Source organism: Heterodontus francisci, chromosome 1, assembly GCF_036365525.1.
Source record: "Heterodontus francisci isolate sHetFra1 chromosome 1, sHetFra1.hap1, whole genome shotgun sequence".
Classification (NCBI taxonomy): domain Eukaryota; kingdom Metazoa; phylum Chordata; class Chondrichthyes; order Heterodontiformes; family Heterodontidae; genus Heterodontus; species Heterodontus francisci.
The window spans coordinates 181,698,740-181,717,231 of NC_090371.1; the positions used below are offsets into that span (position 1 = coordinate 181,698,740).

At 42.3% G+C, this 18,492-nt stretch overlaps 1 protein-coding gene across 2 annotated transcripts in view; it reads left to right on the top strand.

The window, feature by feature from the left end:
• Positions 1-18,492, top strand: part of prdm5 (PR domain containing 5) — a 342,995-nt gene that overhangs the window by 303,684 nt on the left and 20,819 nt on the right. For both annotated transcript variants that reach the window (XM_068039250.1, XM_068039260.1), the window contains one exon: positions 11,932-12,036. In XM_068039250.1, coding sequence (XP_067895351.1) covers positions 11,932-12,036 — 105 coding nt within the window. The remainder of the gene's footprint in view (positions 1-11,931; positions 12,037-18,492) is intronic.

Here is an 18,492-nt window from a genome sequence, read left to right on the forward strand (position 1 = left end):
CCCTTTAAAAATGGCGCCGGCGCCTGCACAGTGACGTCGTTGCCGGGGACGGCTTGCCCGACCCCTCCACGTCATCGGGGAAGGGGGGGGGGGGTGGGCGATCCACTCCTACCATGTAAATGATACGTGGTGGCTCCGCAGAGTAAAACCCGCATATGCAGGCCGCCATCCTTTTCCGCCATTGCCGTAATTGGCGGCGGCAACTTAAAATTCAGCCCCTCATCTCACCTAGCACATTCACTTTGATGAATCAGAACAACAGAAAGAATACCAGGCACAGATATTAATGGACCAAATCTGACTGGAACGGTGCATCTTGCAGCATGTGCTGTTAGTTAGACTTTTTCCTTCATCCTTCAGCTCAACTATAATTTGTGCAGTACCGTAATGGAAGTGTAAGCTGATAACAGTGTGGTGTGAACAATAGGGCATCTGGGACCTTAGTGAATGATGGAACTAACAGTGGATCTCCTCAACCATGAGATTTAAGGATTGAGGGAAAAAACAGAGGACAATGGAGAAGAAAATGAGGTGAATTAGAGTCAAATAGGTACAGAAAGAAAAGTAAAGAGAAGGAAAGAACAACTGGATTAAGGGAGAGAGAGAAAAAGACAAAAGCAAAAGTAAGAAACAAAAATTGACAATTTAAAATTTGCAATTTTTGAAATTTCTAAGAATAATGAAGGAATAAGACTCAACAATTTTTCTTTCTGAGACAGAGATTGATTGGCATTGCATTAATAATGATCATATTGTTAAAAGAATACTTGTGCTGTTAAGTATGAGCCCTAACTTTCTGTGGCAAGTTTAATGGACATTTAATGTGCAAATGCAGCAATTTAAAAAAAAAAATAATAGGGTGGTTGAAGTTGAGCTGCTATTTGTGCAAGGCAAACGACAGAGTGGCATATATGAATGAGTAAGTTATGGAGATTTACAGCTCACGGTGTATGTCTTCTTCACCTGAACTTGCTGACTGATTTGCTTTGTAATAATGTGTGCTTTATGAGCGAGCCATTATTTTTGCAGAAAGACTTGGACCATTATTGCTTAAAAGATATGTAGACTTGAAATATGTATCCTGGTTGGCATCCTTCCATCTACGAAAGATGATGATGGACATGCAGCAAACAATCCATTTAAATGAGGTGTTTTCTCTTGGTGCACCTTTGCTGATGGCTGTGAAGGCCAATCCTTGAGCGGCAGGTTCTGCCACAAGTGCTACCAAGTGATGCAGTGAGTTGTTTTTGATGTTGGCACTTGTTGCCAAGCTGCTGTAGCAACTGGTTGTCGTGGTAGTGCACACCAGTCCACAGGATGTGTCGCCATTTCCCTCTTTTTCCAGCTTGTGACTCCCAGGTGCGATAATCGACATTTAGGGCCTTCATGTCACGCTTGCAAGCATATGAAAGCATACGAAATATATATCAATAAAATGAAAAATAGCGGGTAGTGATTGGCTGCATTCTAGTTGTGTTTGATGTTTGTACTGCATGTGTACTAATGACTCGAAACCAACTCTGGACTCTGCTCAAGATTATCATTCACTCACGATTGCAGATTATTTTATATGTTTTACAACATCATTGATGACATCTGACACACACACACAACAAGTAAAACTCCACCATTTTCAAAACCAAAATAAAAGCGAGTCGGTAATATTCCACCTATGTTATTTATTTCAGGTAGCTTTTTGCTTGCATCTTTTTTTAAAGACTTAACTGTGAGGGTTTTTTTTACTTGCAAGTGAGAGCAGTGCTAAATGAATCAGTTTGATGATCCTGCTTTGAGTTTGTATCACATTTAATTTTCACCTACTGCTGCTGCTTTCTCTTTTCCTCACAACTTGGCCCAATTAACACCATTTAACCTTTGTCAAGCTCTACTTTCTTTGAATTATTGAACCAACTTACTTTTAATTTTAATATAATTTAAATATTATTGTCAGTAGTCTATTCATGCTTTACTTTTTCACTTCGAATTTCCATGCTATTCCTAATTTTTTATTTTATTGGATTTATTTTTTCGGTTTCATTTTTTGCTTTTAGCACTTTTGTTTTCTTTTTGTAGGTTTCCTATTTCTCGTATTATTTGCTTTTCATCTTTTTATGTGTTTATTTTTATGTTTTTGTTTTAATTTTGTATGTTTTCTGTTCCTATTCCTGAGCTGTGAGCTTGGCTCAGTTGATAATGCTCACACCTCTGAATCAGAATGTTGTGAGTTCAAACTTTACTCCAGGACTTGAGTGCTAATCTCGGTTGACACAAGTGCAATAGTGAGGGAGTGCTGCTCTTCAAATGAAATGGTAAACTAAGATATTTATTGAAGAAGAGGGAGTTATTCTGGTGACCTGACCAACATTCCTCCCTCAGTCAACACCACCAAAAACACATTAACTGGAGCTTTCTTTGACTTTTTGTGAAAGCTTGTTGTGCACAAATTGGTTGCTGTGTTTTTTCTAAGAAGTCTCTTTTCTGTTGTTAAACGATATTTTCCCTTTTTTTCCCTTTTTTCTACTCTTCCTGCATTTTTCATTTTCTTCTATTCTCTTTTCCTTTTCCTTTCTCTTTTCTCTGTTTGACCATAGGGAAATGTATCTTGAATATTTTTGTGTAACATATTTAATTAGGTGACCAGATAAAGGATAAACGTTCACAATAACAAACTCTTAGACCTGCAAGAATAACTTAAAAGTTACAACTTTTAGAGTGGAGTTACAAATTATTTTAAATGTGTATGAATCATATATGTTAGCCTGGTGCATTATTAATGATACAGTACACCTCATCAGAACGATCACGTTACATTTCTGAAAATACAACCTGAATAACTGAAATGATTATAATTTAATTAGACTAATTCTAAACAGACAAAATAAGTCAAGCTCAGAAAAAAACCCACAATTGTGCAATAGTAGATATGATAACAGCAGAGAAATACACTGGGGGTGAGCTATTATTTTCTCACTGAAGGTCACAGCTTGCAAATTCAGATGTAATCAATGTTGTGCGGCCTTTGTTTTACAAATAAGATAGTTGGATTTACAAAAGCCCAAAGACGGAAGAATCTTAGCTTGCCTTGTGTTAAAGTAACTCAGCACCTTGAAAAAGCAGATTTTGGACTATCCTCGTTCTGAGTAAAGGTAAAGTTACCTTTATGTATCCCCAATGAAGATGAAAGTGTTGACATTGATGACATGTTCACACATTCAAAACATACAAATGAAAAGCAAAGAGGCTGCAACATGCATAAGAAGCTTACTTGAAAGGAGAAAGGGAGTTCACTAGTAATGAATGTCTGTGTGTGAGCCAAGCATAAAAGTCAACAATTGGGACTAACTAAGGAGGTAAAACAATAATCAGAAATGTCCTAACAAGTTAAGTCTCCAAAGAAAAAGTCCTAGTAGACAAAAATGTGCAAGAGAAAGAACAACATGTGTTTGTGAGAGAGTGAGTGATAGGGGAAAGGTAGCAATCCCTGTAATAGCATTTGCAATCTAAGTCTAGCTGTAGTTAACTCTAGTGCTAGTTCTAATACATTGCTAATTTCTGACTTTCTATCTCTTGCTAGCATTCTCATTGTTTCTTTCTACCAATGGGGTAGTGGCGGGGGTGGGGGGGGGGGGGGGGGAATGATGGGGGCGGGGGAGAGTGCAATATACTGTCCTGGTCTCATTGATAGATCTTTGTTAGTATTACATTCCTAATCTCTGTTTTGTGCAAATTGTGTAAATGATTTTGGGGCCTTTACCAACTCTTGCATTTTAGCCTTCTTGAATTGTATTGTACTTTCCAGTGTTGTGAGGTGGCAAACACCACTACATTTTTCTGCTATGGTTAGGGTGAAAGGTAACTTTCAAGCCACTTGCAGGCATGAACAACTGATTCTGAGAAAGTAGAAACTGTAGTTGGGTCAGAATTTCTTTAGCACACAGACGTTTACTTGGCAATACTGCATTTCTCTGATCACAAACATTTTTATACAAACTGTGCAGGAAATGTTCTATTATAAACTTCAGAATATATATAAATGACAGGTCTTTCACCCCGGTAAGTGATCTGCACTTGCAGAAAATCCCAGTGGGGAATTTTTTTATTTCTTGACCCTATTTGTTACCGATTGATAATCTTATACTGCAGTTTTTTTCTGGAATTACTATATGTAATTATTCTAATTAGAGGTTGAATTCTCTGACAGCCTCAAGTAGAAATAGAACCTGATGTTTTGTTCCTTTTACCCAACTGGAGGATCTATAATTTAATCTCTACATTAAAAGTGAAGAGCAGGGTTTCATGTTATTATACTTGAAATAAAAATAGAAAATGCATGAAATACATAGCACCTCGATCAGCATCAGTTGAAAAGAACAGTTCTGGGTTTACACACAAAAACTACTGCATCTTTTGTGTATTTGCAGCATTTGCAGTTTTTCTGTATTCAAACATCCTAACCTTTACAGGTCTGATAATGCCAGTAATTGATGAGAAAAGAAGAATTACTACGTAAGATTAATTTCATTGAATTTAACAGAGTAGCTAATTAAGCTTTTACTTACAATGATTTGTGGAAATTTGTGTCAAGTTTATGATATTTATTTGCTTATTCACTCTTGTTCCAGAAATATCATTTATCAGTTAAAACCTGAAACAAGATATAGGGCTAGAGATTTGTTTCCCCTGATTTTTGGGCACGAGGGCTATAATTTGCGACCTGCCCATCCATGCCTATTCGATCAAGGTGAATAAGAGACAAACTTCATCTACTCACCTCATCTGAATGATTTCGGAGTTAGCTGGTGCACCTCCATCGCTGCTCTCTCTCCTTTTCATTACTGCCGGTGAGCTTTGCACACAGCAGGAGGCCCCAGCAATGTTGTTGCAGACTATGTGGCACAGACAGCCTGCTCTTTCTTATCGGCAGTCTGCCTCCTAAAGGAAAGCTGCATAAAGGGATTGCTGCAATAGAAATTCTTGCAAACTGAACACCAGGGCAGACAGAGCGATCCAGACAGCCAGACGCAGAGCTGGAGGCATTAGTTGTGCAGGTGGGAAGGAGAAGAGATGCCATGGTCCTGCTGGGGGTCAGGAGACCCTCAAGAGCCACCCTCAGAAGGAAAAGGGAGCAGATGGCCAGGAAGGTCAACTCCCAGAATCTGGACCTGAGGACTTGGCAGCATCGCACAAGAGGTCTAATGACCTCACCCGGGCAGTCAGTGTCAGAGAATGCATCTTCATACATCTCCTATCTGCCACACCACCAAACTCTCATGCAGCTCGATGCACCACACTCCATCACTCACCCAGCACCAGTCCCTGGCACTCAGGACTTAGGCCTAACTTCCAGATACTCCACCTCATCCTCACACACCTACCAAGACTGTCAGCCTCACTCTCAGCTCTCACTCCTTCCACATACCTCCAGCTATTCAGCTATGGCAGGCACATTGCCCAAAAATAGTGCTACACAGCCAGTGACATTCATCCCTCTATCTTGCAGGACAAGGTGGCACACAATCTAAGTGATCAGAGCAGAGTTGGCAGGGACAAGGCCACCTGCATCTCCTCAGCCCTATGGAGAAGATGGTTCTCTGCATCATGTTGCCAGCTGCTACAGGGCCTGCAGCTTTTGACATCACTGAGAACATTGAGGATGTCAGTATGTTCCTGCCTTATGCCCCTTCTCAACTCCCAGCTCACCCTCAACCTGCTATCTGGTGTAATGGACAAGCTACTAATGGCATGAACCATGAACTTCTTGCTTCCCAACCTACCCCACTTCTCTCACACCAACCTTCTCCTTCTGAGTAAAATAAAAGCAAAATACTGGGGATGCTGGAAATCTGAAATAAAAACAGAAAGTGCTGGAAATACTCAGCAGGTCTGGCAGCATCTGTGGAGAGAGAGAAACAGAGTGACAGGATTAATTAATGAGCTCAGTGTAAAGGTACCTCTAGGTAGCAGCGACCACAATATGATTGAATTATATATCCAGTTTGAAAGCGAGAAGAGGGCGAGTCTAAGACTAGTATTTTAAACTTAAATAAGGGCAACTATGTGGGCACGAAGGCTGAGCTAGCTGAAGTGAACTGGGTTACTAGGCTAGGAGATAGATCAATGGAGAAGCAGTAGCAGAGATTCAAGGGGATATTTCAGAATACTCAGGATAAGTATATTCCTACTATAAAGAAAAATTCTAAGGGGAGGACCCACCATCCGTGGTTATCTAAAGAAGTTAAGGAAAGCATCAAACTTAAGGAAAAAGCATATAATTGCACAAGGATGAGTGGCAGGTCAGATGATTGGCCAGAATATAAAGAATGGCAAAGAATGACTAAAAGGTTAAACAGGAGAAAGTAATTAGAGTATGAGAGGAAGCTAACTAGTAATGTAAAAACGGATAGCAAGAGTTTCTACAGGTATTTAAAAAGGAAAAGAGTAAGTAAAGTGAGTGTTGGTCCTCTAGAGAGTGAGAATGTGGAGTTAATAGTAGTTAATGAGGAAATGGCAGATGAAATGAACAAATATTTTGCTTCTGTGATCACTATAGAGGATACAAAAAACATTCCAGTAATAGCTGTAAATCAGGAGGTGGAAGGAAGAGAGGAACTTGGTGAAATTATAATCACCAAGGAAGCGGTACTGAGCAAATTGATGGAGCTATGGGCTGACAAGTCCCCGGGTCCTGATGGGTTTCATCTTAAAAGAGGTGGCTAATGAGGTAGTAGATGCGTTGGTGTTAATTTTTCAAAATTCGCTAGATTCTGGACAGCTTCCATCAGACTGGAAAAAAGCAAATATAATCCCTCTATTCAAGAAGGAGGAGGCAGAGAAGAGGTAACTATAGGCCAATTAGCTTGACGTCTGTTGTGGGGAAGGTGTTAGAATCGATCATTAAGGAGGCTATAGCTGGGCACATAGAAAAACTCAAGGTAATTGGGAATAGTCAACATGGCTTTGTGAAAGGGAGATCATGTTTAATCAATTTATTGGAGTTCTTTGAAGGAGTAACATGTGACATGGATAAAGGGGAGCCCGTTGACATATTGTATTTGAATTTCCAGAAGGCATTTGACAAGGTGCCACATAAAAGGTTAATGTGAAAAGTAGGAGCTCATGGTGTAGGGGGTAACATATTAGCATGGATAGAAGATTGGCTGGCTGGCAGAAAACAGAGAGTATGCATAAATGGGTCCTTTTCTGATTGGCAGGATGTGATGAGTGGAGTCCCACAGGGATATGTGCTGGGGCCTCAACTTTTTACTATTTATATCAATGACTTAGATGAGGGGAGTGATGACATGGTAGCTAAATTTGCAGATGACACAAAGATAGGTAGGAAAGTATGTTGTGAAGAGGACATAAGGAGATTGCAGAGCGATATAGATAGGTTGAGTGAGTGGGCAAAAACCTGGCAGATGGAGTATAACGTGGGAAAATGTGAAGTTATTCACTTTGGCAGGAAGAATAAAAAAGCAGAGTATTACTTAAATGGAGAATGACTGCAGAACTCCGAGGTACAGAGGGATCTAGGTGTTTTCGTGCATGAGTCACAAAATGTTAGCATGCAGGTATAGCAAGTAATAAAGAAGGCTAATAGAATGCTATCCTTTATTATGAGAGGAATTGAAAATAAAATTAAGGATGTTATGCTTCAGTTATACAGGCCATTGGTGAGACAACATTTCGAATACTATGTGTAGTTTTGGTCTCCTTATTTAAGGAAGGATGTGAATGCGTTGTGGGGCGGGGGGGGGGGGGGTGGGGGGGTGGGGGGCGGTTCAGAGGAGGTTTACCAGATTGATACCTGGAATGAGCAGGTTGTCTTATGAGGAAAGGTTGGACAGACTGGACTTATTTTCACTGGAGTTTATAAGAGTGAGGGGAGACTTGATTGAAGTATATAAGATCCTGAACGGTCTTGACAAGGTGGATGTGGAAAGGATGTTACCTCTTGTGGGGGAGTCCAGAACTAGGAGGCACTATTTTAAAATTAGGGGTCACCCTTTTAGGACAGAAATTAGGAAAAAAAATTTCTCTCAGAGGGTTGTGCGACTTTGGAACTCTCTGCCTCAGAAGGTGGCGGAGGTGGGGTCACTGAATATTTTTAAGGTGGAGGTAGATAGATTCTTGTTCGGCAAGAGGAATCAAAGATTATCGAGGGTAGATGGGAGTGTGGAATTCGAGTCAAACAGGTCAGCCATGATCTTATTGAATGGCAGAGCAGGCTAAAGGGGCTGAATAGCCTACTTATGCTCCTAATTCGTATGTTTGTATGTACGTTTCAGGTCTGTGACCTTTCATCAGAACTCCTTCTGAGTTCCTGCTTTCAGGCACCCAAGAGCTGCTGCCTCCCCAGCCCCAGGACCTCCAGGAGGAGGAAAGCACTGATGAAGCGGCTCCATCACTTAATCTGACATTCGTAGCCACCAGCTCAGGCACTGGCAGTGCACTTACCTTGGAGACTAGCATAGAGTTGGGATCAGCACATGAAGAGTTGCCAGGCACAAGTTGGCTGCAGTCTGGCCAGAGTGAAAGGATGGTTCATTTGCCAGCTCATTGGAGGAAGAGGTGGCAGACAAGTACTGCAGCAGAAGACTCGGATAAGGACCTCAATGGGGCTGCATACAGAAGAGTGCTGACTGGGCATACACACTGAGATGCTGGGTGCATTGGCTGACCTGTCAGACGGATTTCTGCCACTGTCATGGAGCATGAAGGAGGTCTGACTTCAACTTGGCAGAGTGTGTGATGCAGAGCTTGCCTTCTCCACAGCCTCTGCTCGATCTCCCTGTCATGCTGCAGACCCAGGGGCACTGTCAGTGCTGCCCCGCCTATTTGTTGTAATCTTTGTGTGGATAGGTCACCTGCTGCTCTGCCATTCCTATGAGTATGCGACAATACTTTCTGGTAAATGTAGGAACTCATCAAAATACACCCAAAAACACTCCTGAGTACTTTCAGTCACTTCCAGTAGAGAAAGTTCCAAATATTTGACATACTGGCTATCAGGATGCTTGGCTGTTTAAATCATTTTACTACAGGGCCCATCTTGCTGCTTCATGCTTCTTTTTTCATGAATGTACAAAGCAAGGGTTGCCAGGACCTGCGTTGTCCAAATTTAGGATCCTGCCATTACCTTAGCCATTTGGGCTGTATGATCTCAGGATAACACCAATTTAATATGTTCTGGCGTATGTAAAGGACGTACCTGCATGGGCCCGAATCCTTGGAGAATGCCACGGGGTCCACACAGGTAGCGGCCAGCAGTGCAGACTGCCCTGGGAAACCCAGGGAGGCCTTCAAGGTGCCTCTTCTAGCGGCAGAATGCGATTGAATTTTGTGCCTATATTGTCATTCAGCTACTTCACAAAGACTAGGAGGCGCCTGTGAAAACATAGGATAGAATCAACAGCTAAAGCAGTCTAAAGAACGATTTTAAGATTTTCTGATCATTATCCTCGGCATGCTATGCTATCAAACTTACCTAGATACCAAGGTGGGTAAAAACACTTGAGGATGTAGGGAATCTGCACTCACCACAGAAGTCAAAAGCATCTTTTAAAAAAAAAATGATAAAAGATCCAAAAACATAATGGGAGGAAAGTTGGCCTGACAGTAGAAGAATTGTTACTGAATCAAATAATGCCAAGGGATACTTAAAGTCCAGTTAAACCATTGGAGAAGCAGATCGTTTAATTTCTCATCCAAAGAACAGTGCCTTGAATAATGCACTTCGAGGTAATGAAACAGTTGAGGCACGCTGAAAACCTATAGAGGCAAAAACAGCAAGGTTAACAAAATGGAAATTTCCATTGTAAGATTAAATAAACTTGCTCAGCTTCTTTTTCTGATGCCAATCCGTAGCATTTGTTTGTTTTCTCTGCATGGCTATTCTGATGTCTTACGAAGATTAAGGTTGCAAATCAATGTTAATAGGTTTGCTTCATGTTTCTGCTCTTGTCCTGTTCAGACTCAGTTTATTTTATGTCATCCAACAAACAAAGCCAACTACTTTTATAATTTTTTTAAACCAAAGATCATGTGGCTATTTCTTCTGAAAGTCTTCTTATACTTCTATATGCTGGAAGTTCCATATACTCTTGTATTTTATGCAGACTTTATGAAATGTAAAATTCCTTTGAAAGTCATTGTGGAAATCAGAGACTGGTTCAAATATGGTCCAGTCAGAATTAGGCTCTGCATCCAGTATATTAATATGCAAATGATGTGCCCCTTGGGAGTTTTGGGCTATTGGGTAACATATTTGCCTTAGTGTGCTGCATTCACAGCATGCTCCAGGTTTATCATGTGGCTCCATAATTTCACGTTACGCCTAGGGTCAAATAATTCTTTTTAATTCGGGCCTTTGTATTTACATCTGTTTCATTTCAATCTGTTTTCTTTTTCTACCAGTTTTCTACATTCTCCTCCTGTGAGTGTTAACTCTTTGCCTGGGTATGGTTCCACACCTGCCAGTTTGCCTTCTGGTATCATGTAGAAATTGTCATTTGTGAGCTTAGATAATGAATGTATGCAGACTATTTGACATGGGTTGGGATGTGGGGTGGGACAGCACTGATGATCTAATGCTGCCTTTACCCAAAGTTTTCACTTTGTCTCTAAATCTAGTGTGATCAATATAAGATCTTTGTCATTACACATTTCTGTGGGTCTATGGCACCAACAAGATGGTCTTTTTTTAAAGCTTGTACTTTTAATGAGTATAACATAAAATCATAAATAAACAAGCTTTGCCTTGGAAATAAAGTAAATTAAGTTCATGTGCAAAACAGGTAGATATCCTTTCCAACAGTGGTCACTGAATAATGATTCAGGAATCCAGGCATATTTTCCCTTCCTAGTCAGGAACTGATGGAACTACTGGTAGCATCCCTACTTCCATCCTAGCTGGCTAACTTATCATAGATAAAGAGATAAATAACTTGCATTCATATAGCACTTCTCGCAACCTCAGAATGTCCCAAAGCCTTTACAGCCAGTTGAGTACTTCTGAAGTGTTGTCACTGTTGCAATGCAAGAAACAGGACAGTCAATTTGTACAGAGCAAGCTCCCATAAGATTGAAATTAAAAGTGGCTCCTTACAGATCAGATTGTTTCAGCTACTCTCAATTGACTTATTGGAAGATCTTTGGCTTTTTAAAAATGATTTCCACAGTCTTCAGGGCAGTACCTTTGACAAATGGACTTTTAATTTCAGATTTTGAACGTCCTGCCTGCCCCTTACCTGCAATGACATTGCCATGTTTAGCTGTTTCTGTAGTTCTGTTGGCAGCTCAAACCTCCATCAGGGTAATGCAAGGTCTCTGTAACTTATACCCCAATATTTGGTTTTCTGGCAATGTTGTTTCTCTTGAGTCTGAAGAAATGAAATAGAAAGTACAAACTTAACAATAGCATTAAATGTCTCTAAATCTATGGTGATCAATATTATAAGAACTTTGTGACTATATCATTACACATTTCTGTGGGTCTATGGCGCCAACAAGATAGTAATTTTTATTTCAGTTTGTACTTTGTTTGAGTAGAACATAAATCCATAAATAAACATGCTTTGCCTTGGAAATAAAATAAATTAAGTGCATGTGTAAAACAGGTAGATATCCTTTTTTTCTGTTTAATCTAATCTACCATGTTATACAGAACAAGATAAACTGAAGGAATTCCTCCAATGGCAGACATAACTGTTATATTAAATTACTGCTGGGTAATGATAAGAAAACTTGGAGGTCTTGATTTTCTCAGCCTTTACTAAGTCCTTTGCAATCAAGTTAACGATTTTTCATTGGCTGAACCCCTTCAAGGGAATATAAAAACACACAATTCCCAGCACTACATTCCGCTGCAATAATTGCTGAGTTTCTGCATTGCCTCAATTTCACTTTTTGTATTGTCATTTTTTTTCCCAGGAAAAACCTTACCAGTGCTCAGAATGTAACAAGGCATTTAGTCAGAAGAGGGGCCTAGATGAACATATGAGGACTCATACAGGAGAAAAGCCATTCCAATGTGATGTAAGTAACTGAATCCTTTTTTGACAGAACAATAGTTGCACTTTGCGCAGACAGCACAAGTAAGCACTCAATCCAGTATATAATGAATCAGATACAATGCAACATTTCCCAGCATTGTCCTAAATAATCATTCCATCTCAGTGCTGTAGCCTGATGCTTTTCAAATCTTTATGAATTCAAAGTTTTAATATATGTGGGCAGCACAGTGGCGCAGTGGTTATCACCGCAGCCTCACAGCTCCAGCAACCCGAGTTCAATTCTGGGTACTGCCTGTGCAGAGTTTGCAGGTTCTCCCTGTGACTGCGTGGGTTTTCTCCGGGTGCTCCGGTTTCCTCCCACAGCCAAAGACTTGCAGGTTGATAGGTAAATTGGCCATTATAAATTGCCCCTAGTATAGGTAGGTGGTAGGGAATCGAGGGAAGGTGGGGATGTGGTAGGAATATGGGATTAATGTAGGATTAGTATAACTGGGTGGTTGATGGTCGGCACAGACTCGGTGAGCTGAAGGGCCTGTTTCAGTGCTGTATCTCTAAATAAAAATAAATATGAAACGTCCTTTCTATGAAAAAATGTGCAACAATCCCAACATGCAAAGATATTTGCAAAGCTAAGTATGAAAATGTAGCAGCATAAAATTAGGTTGTTATGCAGACCGTGTGGTAGCAGTTGTTGATATGTTTCTATGTGGCTAATTGCATACCATGCCATACCATAGAGTATATTTTTATCTCAATGTTATATAGGTGATGGGAAGTTATGTAGATTTATGTGACTCTCTCACATTATTTTGTTGGTTAGTGGTGGAAGTGATAAAATTGATCGCTGGCAATATTTGGATTGCTATTCAGTTCAATCATCTTAATTGCAGATTGTGTCAATCATAGAATGGTGACAGTAAAAAGGAGGCCATTTGGTCCGTTGTGTCTGTGCCAGCTCTCTATAAGAAATCTCACCTAGTCACACTCCTCCGCTTTTTCCCATAGCCCTGCAAATTATTTCTCTTCCAGCAATAGTACTGAAGACCTGTGCTGCAGAACTGGCCGCGCCCTTAGCCAAGCTGTTCCAGTACAGCTACAACACTGGCATCTACCTGGCAATGGGGAAAATTGCCCAGTTATGTCCTGTACACAAAAAGCAGGACAAATTCAACCCAGTCAATTACTGCCCCATCAGTCTACTCTCCACCATCAGTAAAGTGATGGAAGGTGTCATCAACAGTGCTATCAACCGGCACTTTCTCGGCAATAACCTGCGCACTGACACTCAGTTTGGGTTCCACCAGGGCCACTCATCTCCTGACCTCATTACAGCCTTGGTCCAAACATGGACAAAAGAGCTGAACTCCAGAGGTGAGGTGAGAGTGACTGCCCTTGACATCAAGGCTGCATTTGACTGAGTATGGCATCAAAGAGCCCTAGCAAAACTGAACTCAATGGGAATCAGGGGGAAAACTCTCCACTGGTTGGAGTCATACCTAGCACAAAGAAAGATGGTTGTGGTTGTTAGAGGTCCGCAGGGTAGTGCCCTGGGACCAACCATCTTCAGCTGCTTCATCAATGACCTTCCCTCCATCATAAGGTCAGAAGTGGGCATGTTCGCTGATGATTGCACAGTGTTCAGCACCATTCGCAGCTCCTCATATACTGAAGCAAGACCTGGACAACATTCAGTCTTGGGCTGTTAAGTGGCAAGTTACATTTGCACTATACAAGGGCCAGGCATTGACTATCTCCAACAAGAGAGAATCCAACCATCTCTCCTTGAAATTCAATGGCATTACCATCGCTGAATCCCCCACTATCAACATCCTAGGGTTTCCATTAACAAAAAACTGAACTGGACCAGCCATATAAATACTCTGGCTACAAGAGCAGGTCAGAGGCTCAGAATTCTGCAGTGAGTAACACATCTCCTGACTCCCCAAATCCTTTCCGCTGCCGACAAGGCACAAGTGAGGAGTGTGATGGAATACTCTCCACTTGCCTGGATGAATGAAGCTCCAACAACACTCAAGAAGCTTAACACCATCCAGGACAAAGCAGCCCGCTTGATTGCCGCCCCATCCACCACCTTCAATATTCACTCCCTCCACCACTGATGCATAGTGGCAGCAGTGTGTACCATCTACAAGATGCACTGCAGCAACTCACAAAGGCTCCTTTGACAGCACCTTCCAAATCCATGACTTCACCACATAGAAGGACAAGGACAGCAGATGCTTGGGAACACCACCACCTGCAACTTCCCCTCCAAGCCACACACCGTCCTGACTTGGGACTATATCACCGTTCCTTCACTGTCGTTGGGTCAAAATCTTGGAACTTCTTTCCGAACAGCACTGTGTACCTACACCACATGGACTGCAACGGTTCAAGAAGGCGGTTCACTACCACATTCTTAAAGGCATTTAGAGATGGGTAATAAATGCTGGTCTCGTCAGCAACGCCCACATCCTGTGAAAAAATAAAAACAAATTATCCAGTTATCTTTTAAAGGCCTCGATTGAATCTGCCTCCACCACAATGTCAGGCAGTGCATTCCAGATCCTAACTACTTGCTGCGTAGAAAAATTTTTCCTCACGTCGCTGTTGTTTCTTTTGCTAATCACCTTAAATCGGTGTCCTCTGGTTCTGGATCCTTCCCACCAATCTGCTCTATCCAGTCTCCTTCATGATTATGAACACCTCTAACAAATCTTCTCTTCTCCAACGAGAATAGCCCCAGCTTCTCCAACCTATCCATACAACAAAGTTTCTCATCCCTGGAATCATTTTTGTGAATCTTTTCTGCATCGTCTCTCATGCCTTAACATCCCCCAAAAGTGTGATGCCCAGACTTGGATACAGTGCTCCAGTTGAGGCCAAACCAGTGTTTTATACAGGTTTATCATAACTTCCTTGTTCTTGCACGCTATGCACCTACTGAGGGAGGGGGAAAGTTACCTGGACACTTTCTACCAGGAGGCGGTCACACCGCTTAGGATAATGTCTTCTGATTTGATCAGTGGTCAGGGACAGGAGAGTGTTGCTGCAGCAAGGGGGCCCAGAGGGCAGGAGTGCAGGAGCCTCAGCCTTTGCGATTGTCCAACAGGTATGAGGTTCTTTCAGCTTGTTTGGATGAGAGTAGGAACTGCGGGATGGTTGAGCTAACTGACCATGGTACAGGAAGCCATTCAAGTGGGGGGAGCAAAAAGGAAAGTAGTGGTAATGGGGACAGTATAGGGAGGGGCATTGACACTATTCTCTGTAGCAAAGAGTGAAAATCTAGAAGGCTGTGTTGCCTGCCCAGTGCCAGGGGTCAGGACTTCTGCTCAGGGCTGGAGAGCAACTTACAGTGGGGTTGGTGGGGGAGGGAGTTGTGGGGGGATCCAGTCATCGTTGTCCATGTGGGTACCAATTACATAGGCAGGGCAAGGAAGGAGGTTCTGCATAGTCAGTATGAGGAGTTAGGCACCAAATTAAAAAGCAGAACCTCAAAGGTAATATTCTCTGGATTGTTACCAGAGCCATGTGCAAATTGATGTAGGGCAAATAAGATTAGAGAAATTAATGTGTGGCTCAAAGACTGGTGTGGTAGAAGTGAGTTACGGTTTGTGGGACACTGGCACCAGGAAAATAGGGGCTGTACATTTGGAACAGTCTACACCTGAACTGTGCTGGGGCCAGTATTCTAGCGAGCTACAAAACCAGGGAAGTAGAGAGGATTTTAAACTAAATAGTGGGAGCAAGATATCAAATTTGGGTAGATGTGGTAAATCATCAGAGAACTCCTCTTTGCTGACGATGCTGCTTTAACATCTCACACTGAAGAATGCCTGCAGAGTCTCATCGACAGGTTTGCGTCTGCCTGCAATGAATTTGGCCTAACCATCAGCCTCAAGAAAACGAACATCATGGGGCAGGATGTCAGAAATGCTCCATCCATCAATATTGGCGACCACGCTCTGGAAGTGGTTCAAGAGTTCACCTACCTAGGCTCAACTATCACCAGTAACCTGTCTCTAGATGCAGAAATCAACAAGCGCATGGGTAAGGCTTCCACTGCTATGTTCAGACTGGCCAAGAGAGTGTGGGAAAATGGCGCACTGACACGGAACACAAAAGTCCGAGTGTATCAGGCCTGTGTCCTCAGTACCTTGCTCTACGGCAGCGAGGCCTGGACAACGTATGCCAGCCAAGAGCGACGTCTCAATTCATTCCATCTTCGCTGCCTTCGGAGAATACTTGGCATCAGGTGGCAGGACTATATCTCCAACACAGAAGTCCTTGAAGCGGCCAACATCCCCAGCTTGTACACACTACTGAGTCAGCGGCGCTTGAGATGGCTTGGCCATGTGAGCCGCATGGAAGATGGCAGGATCCCCAAAGACACATTGTACAGCGAGCTCGCCACTGGTATCAGACCCACCGGCCGTCCATGTCTCCGTTATAAAGACGTCTGCAAACGCGACATGAAATCGTGTGACATTGATCACAAGTCGTGGGAGTCAGTTGCCAGCATTCGCCAGAGCTGGCGGGCAGCCATAAAGACAGGGCTAAATTGTGGCGAGTCGAAGAGACTTAGTAGTTGGCAGGAAAAAAGACAGAGGCGCAAGGGGAGAGCCAACTGTGCAACAGCCCCAACAAACAAATTTCTCTGCAGCACCTGTGGAAGAGCCTGTCACTCTAGAATTGGCCTTTATAGCCACTCCAGGTGCTGCTTCACAAACCACTGACCACCTCCAGGCGCGTATCCATTGTCTCTCGAGATAAGGAGGCCCAAAAGAAGGTAAATCAAAGAGTAGAGACCAGGCAAGAGAGAAAGGTATTAATATGGGAAATGATAAACAGACCATGACAGGAAGGGACAGACAGTACAAATCTAAGAGTAAATCAGCAGTCAAGGCTAGATGTTACAAAAACAATAAAAGGACAAAACTAAAGGCTCTGTATCTGAATGTATGTACCATTCAAAACAAAATAGATGAACTGCTAGCACAAATAGAAATAAATACATACGATCTGATAGCCATTACAGAGACATGGCTGCAGGATGACATAGATTGGGACCTGAATATTGAAGGGTGCTTGACATTTAGGACATGAGAGTAGGCGCTGCAGGATGGATGAGCTAACTGACCTTGGCACCATGGTACAGGAAGCCATTCAAGTGGGGGGAGCAAAAAGGAATGTAGTGGTAATGGGGACAGTATAGGGAGGGGCATTGACACTATTCTCTGCAGCAAAGAGCAAAAATCTAGAAGGCTGTGTTGCCTGCCCAGTGCCAAGGTTCAGGACTTCTGCTTAGAGCTGGAGAGGAACTTATAGTGGGAGTGTGGGGTGTGGGGGAATCCAGTTGTCGTTGTCCATGTGGGTACTAATTACATAGGCAGGGCAAGGAAGGAAGAAGCTAGGAAAAGGTGGAGGGGTGGCTGTGTTAATTAATAATGGTATAAGCACAGTAGAGAGGGATGACATAAGTTCAGGAAACCAGGATGTAGAAGCAGTTTGGGGAGAGATGAGAAATGATAAAGGCAAGAAGTCACTCATGGGAGTGGTGTACAGGCCCTCTAACTGTGACCACATGGTAGGGTAGAGTATAAAGGAAGAAATAATGGGAGCTTGTCAGACAGCTATGGCGATAATCATGGGGGATTTTAATTTACATATAGACTGGAAAAATCAGAAAGACAAAGGTAGCCTAGATGAGGAGTTCATAGAATGTTTTTGAGATAGTTCCTGAGAACAACACATTCTGGAGCCAACCAGAGAGCAGGCTATACAAGTCCTGGTATTGTGCAATGAGTTAGGATTAATTGATGGCTTCATAATGAAGGCGCCCCTAGGTAGCAGCGATCATAATATGATTGAATTTTACATTCAGTTTGAGGAAGAGAATGGGTCCAAGACTAGCATTTTAAATAAGGGCAATTATGAGGGCATGAAAGCAGTGAACTGGAAAATAGGTTAAGGGATAGGTCAATACAGATATATCGACAGACATTTAAGGGGATATTTCAGAATACACAAACGGATACATTCCAATGAGGAAGAAAAATTCCAAGGGGACGACCCACTATCCGTGGTTAACTAAAAAAGTTAAACTGATCAGCCGTGGCTGGAAAATAAACATTTACATACTAAGGTGACATCGAAGATGAGGAAGCACATTCTAGGGCCTGCTAAGGAGGATACAATCCACAAGGGCCAGGACTGGTTAGACCAGCTGTTCACATGACTACCTTGCTGTTCCAGGGTTTTCTTGTGAACTGGCCACAGAGAGTTTGAAGGCAGAATGTCTGTTTGCTCCTGGACTGAGAAGATCTCTCCTGTCTGCTCCCATCTCTTTCTCACAAGCCTCTAAATCCACTGAAGCCACATGAACCCCAAGAGAGAAAAGTCTCCTACAGCGAACAAGGTTTAGGAAGAATACTGGGCCCCAGTGAAAAGCAAGATCTACCTACAATCAAGGACTGTA